The sequence below is a fragment of the Gekko japonicus genome, unplaced genomic scaffold (genome assembly GCF_001447785.1).
Source record: "Gekko japonicus isolate JY-2015 unplaced genomic scaffold, Gekko_japonicus_V1.1 scaffold1377, whole genome shotgun sequence".
Taxonomy (NCBI): domain Eukaryota; kingdom Metazoa; phylum Chordata; class Lepidosauria; order Squamata; family Gekkonidae; genus Gekko; species Gekko japonicus.
The window spans coordinates 304,632-308,981 of NW_015164227.1; the positions used below are offsets into that span (position 1 = coordinate 304,632).

Consider the following 4,350-nt stretch of genomic DNA (forward strand, 5'->3'; position numbering starts at 1 on the left):
TCTCTCGTCATTCTTGCTCAAGGAGATGCCTAGCAGGTGCGGCTCTTTCCGTGCACCATCCTGCCCCCTGGTGTACAGCCTTCAACTCGGAGCCTTGGCTCAGCGGCCGAGCATCTCTTTTGCATGCCGAAGGTCCCAAGTTTAATCCTCAGCATCTGCAGTGAGAAAGGACCTAGTAGGAGGTGATGTGGAAGACCTCTGCCTGAGGCCCTGGGGAGTCACTATTGATCAGACTCTGACTGACCTGGACTCCCTAAGGCAGCTTTGTGTTCCACGTGGAGAGGCTTTAATGGTGTGAAAATGCTGGGAAGTGTGGCTCCTAGCACAGCATCTGAAGGCACAGCTGTGGCCTCATTCCGTCCCCCCTTGTGATGGGCAAGAGGAGTTATTGGGGGGGGGGCTCTTGAAAGGGAAGTATGGTAAAGGCGAACAGTTCTGACCTCTTTGTCTTGCAGACTGTTTCCTTTTTGCCTGAACCCCAGTCCATCCCTGCAAGTCACGTTAAGTGGGGTGCCACTTGGAAGGAACACGTGCAAGGCTGAGAGGGTCTGTGGCATTCAGGAGCCCCCGGCTTCAGTCCCCGGCATCTCCAGGGTCTGGCAGTAGGTGACGTGACCCTGGAGAGCTGCTGCCAGTCTGAGCAGACACTATTGACGCTGATGGACCGAGGGTCTGATTCAGTATAAGGCTGCCTCGTGTGTTCCCCTGCTGGCTGGGAGAACATAACCGTGAGCGGGGGGGGGGAGGACTGGGCATGGAGGCGGAGACAGAGTCATTCAGCTGAGTCTCAGAACTGCCCAGTTGGCAGCATTGCTGCTGGTCCCTTGGGCAGAATCCTCTCCTCCGTTAACTGTTGAGTGCTTTTGCAACTTTGGGGGGGGGGGAGCTGTTGCTGACCACAGAGTGGAGATGTGAGACAAGGCGGGGACATGATTCCTTGGTTCCCATGCTGGGTCTGTGCCCTAGAGGTTTCGCCTCTGTTCTTTTCTTCCTTGAAGGGAGAAATTACAACAGATCACATAGCCTGCCTATGAGAGAGCATTTACTAAATTAGTAAATACAATTTACTAAATTGTTGGTTATGTTGGTTGCTGTCCAGTGTGAAACTGGAGATGTGCGCCTCCAACCAAAAACAGTCATTCCTTGCCAGTTGGTGGGAAACCCTGTGATGATTTGAGGGTGTGTTTTCCCTTCCAGGTACACGAATCATTTACGACCGTAATTTTTTGATGGAGTGTCGCAATTCTCCAGTTGCCAAAACACCACCCTGTGATCTTCCTGACATTCCAGGCGTTACTAGTCCGAGTGCAAAGGAACTCGGATCTGAGACCAATCATGCCCACAAAGAGGAGGAGAAACCTGGCATAGGTGAGTGGCTACCTGTGGCTGGTGCCAAAAAAGGGCCTTTATTGTGCAGTTCAGACAGGCTACATGATTCATGCATGACCTATCAGATCCTCTGCAGCTCACCAGCCATGCAAGATGGGATACCAGGAGCTCTGCAAACGTCCTGCTTGGGCTTGCAAAACCAAAGGATTACCAGTCCTCGTGTATGTCCACTGTATGGCTGATGGAGAGTACAAGTTCCATTGAAGCAGTTCCCAGAGTGTGTAATGAACACTGCACCATGCAAAATAAATTATATATACTGTCTTGTGTCTGCAGTCCTGCCTACCAGAGGATATTACCCAGTAAATCCCTGCCTGAGTTGCTGTTCTGATGTTGCCTCCTTCTAGTCAGGAGGCATGTGCAGATCAGTGACTCCTGCAGAAATGTACCGATAGATGGGTGCAACATACACCCTTTAAATGTAATCTTTTTCAGGAGTAAGACTGTTTACTTCAAAGTTGGACCCAAGGGGGAAAGTGTGCTACAGCTATTGAATGTTTTCCAGAAAAGTTAAATGTATGATGTATGCAGAGCTGCCCATTGTAGCCTGGTGGCTTTTGACTGATAAATCTTTGAGCTTTTATTAGTTGAAATAGATTGGAACAGCTTTAGTATTGCATCTTTGGGTTAGTAATTACAAATGGTTTGAGGTAGCCAGAACAGGCCCTTGGGACCCTTGGCCGTGGCTTGCAGTTGGGGAAGAGCTAAACTGGTGACCCATCCAGGAAAGTCCAAGCTGGTGATGTTTTGCTCCCTGTTTTTCTGACTGCCAGTAGTCATTGTTGGTGATGTAGATCTTATTGTTTACATCGGAGCTAGACAACCTTTTGGTTGGCGAGAGCTACTTTGGGGGTGGGTAACAGTCCCCAGAGTGACTTCCAGGGCGGTCACAATCCCCCTTCCCCGTGCATTCCCTCCCTCTGCACACTTCCCATCACCACCACCACTGCTGAGGTGTGTCGCAAGTCTAATGGCCGGGCTCTGTACGTGGTAGCTTCATGTCTTCCTGATGGGCCTGGGCTTAAGAGGCCCCTGTCACATGGGGGCCCCTGTCAGCTGTTCCGTGAAGGTGATGGAGACTAAAGAGTAGTTCCAAAGGGTTGGTTGTGTAAATTGCATAGTAAATAAATAAGCGCCAACACAACACTGTGTATAGTTTGAGATTAAAAGAAATCTATCTTTACTAGAAAACAATGGAGGGAGTTACAGTGGGAGAAAAGGAAGAAAATACTGTCTGAGCTAATCTTTACTAGAAAACAATGGAGGGAGTTACAGTGGGAGAAAAGGAAGAAAATACTGTCTGAGCTAACAGACTACATCTTAATGTCTACATGGTAAAACGTAGGATGGCTTCTTCTTCTCTCTCAGAAAAAAGACCGGGAAAACTTCAATAAACATGCAGACTATAATAAAACATATGAACAACTGCATACATGATCAAAGCACTTCTTTAAACCAATATATCAATTAGCCAATAGACAAACTACAGATCACATAATTATACTAATCACCACCACCCACATTTTCCCAGGCAAACTCATCTCTCCTAATTGGTTATAGCTAAACCAGGTAACATCCTGTTAACACACGACATCAGATTAACTCTATCATGACTGAAAGTGTTGTCAGCTTGCTAATATACCAACACAAAGGCTTTCCGGGAAATCATTTCTTAAGGATCTTTTACCCCACCTTTCTCCCATCCTCAGCAACTCTGGGCAGCTTATTTGTATGACGTGAAAGCATAGCATAAAAAAATCCCATCCACTGCAGAGTAAGGACAAAACTAAGTACAGTTCCCTCTCTGACCATAGACATCCATTCACCCAGTACCAGAAACCCTTTTGAATAAAACAGCCTTGCGGAGCCTTTCAGTTGGCAGGAGCTTGAGAGTGCAAGCCCATTCACCTACTTCACCGGCACTGTCAAAAGCTGTCATGTTTCCTCTTTGCTCATAACCTGACTGCCATGAAGGCTGCCAACCTGTTTGACTTCAGAGAGAAGGGATAAGCAGGCTGTTAACAGGCAAGCTGAGTAACAGTTCCATGTTTGCTTTCGAAGACTTTGGGCGGTAATAATGTTTGCAGGAGGCCCATCTAGTGAATATGTGTGAAGTTTGGACCTGATCAATACTCGTTTTCTTCTCCCAACAGGTGACGAAGCCCAGTTTGACATGGATATCTAAAGCTTCTGTCCTAAGAATATTGGGGGGGGGATCCCACTCCAGTGGAGACGCAGAATCAGCCGTGCTTCCAAAACAAGTGAGACTTGTAGAATAGTCCACGCCTTGCAAAGCCTTCTGAGCTGGAAAATTCACTCAATTTTTATTTTTTGACGCGGAAGAGGGGAAGACGATTTCCTGTTGCGTAAGGAGTGAAAACGGTGGCAGGTTTCTCTGCATGGGATAGCAGTGCTGCCAGCGATGACCATCAGCATAAGAGAGTGGAATGCTTTAACTTCTGTGTCTTGAATCCCTGTGCCTTTTGTTTGTTCATCAGTCTCCGTTGCTCTGAAGGCAAGGGACTGAATGTAAGGAGAGAAATAAAATCATGCTGGATGCAGATGATTACTTAAAATTGTGGGACTCTTCTTGTTCAGACTTCATATGCAAAGCACTCTACAGTCTTTATCTCAAACCGCGCAAGAGATGGGGAAGGGGTGTGTTGAATGCAGACTATAAACCAATGTCTATACCAAGGAGCTGCGGTGGCTCAAGCGGTGAAGACACTGAACTGCAGGCTGTGAAAGGTCAGTAGTTCAGCAGTTCAAGACCCGAGTGTGCCGCATGATGGAGTGAGCTCCCGTCTCTAGTTCCAGCTCCTGCCAACCTAGCAGTTCGAAAGCAAGAAATTGCTAGTAGATAAATAGGTACCACTTCGGCGGGAAGGTAACAGCGTTCCGTGCGCCTTGGTGTTTAGTCATGCCGGCCACATGACCAGGGAAACGTCTTCGGACAGCGCT

At 47.7% G+C, this 4,350-nt stretch overlaps 1 protein-coding gene across 1 annotated transcript in view; it reads left to right on the plus strand.

Annotated features, from left to right (window-relative positions):
* Nucleotides 1-3,944, plus strand: part of EIF4EBP1 (eukaryotic translation initiation factor 4E binding protein 1) — a 22,926-nt gene extending 18,982 nt beyond the window's left edge. Inside the window, exons 2-3 of the mRNA XM_015408569.1 lie at nucleotides 1,198-1,368; nucleotides 3,543-3,944. Of these exons, the coding sequence (XP_015264055.1) occupies nucleotides 1,198-1,368; nucleotides 3,543-3,574 (203 nt within the window). The 3' untranslated portion in view covers nucleotides 3,575-3,944. The remainder of the gene's footprint in view (nucleotides 1-1,197; nucleotides 1,369-3,542) is intronic.
* The last annotated feature ends 406 nt before the right edge of the window (nucleotides 3,945-4,350 follow it).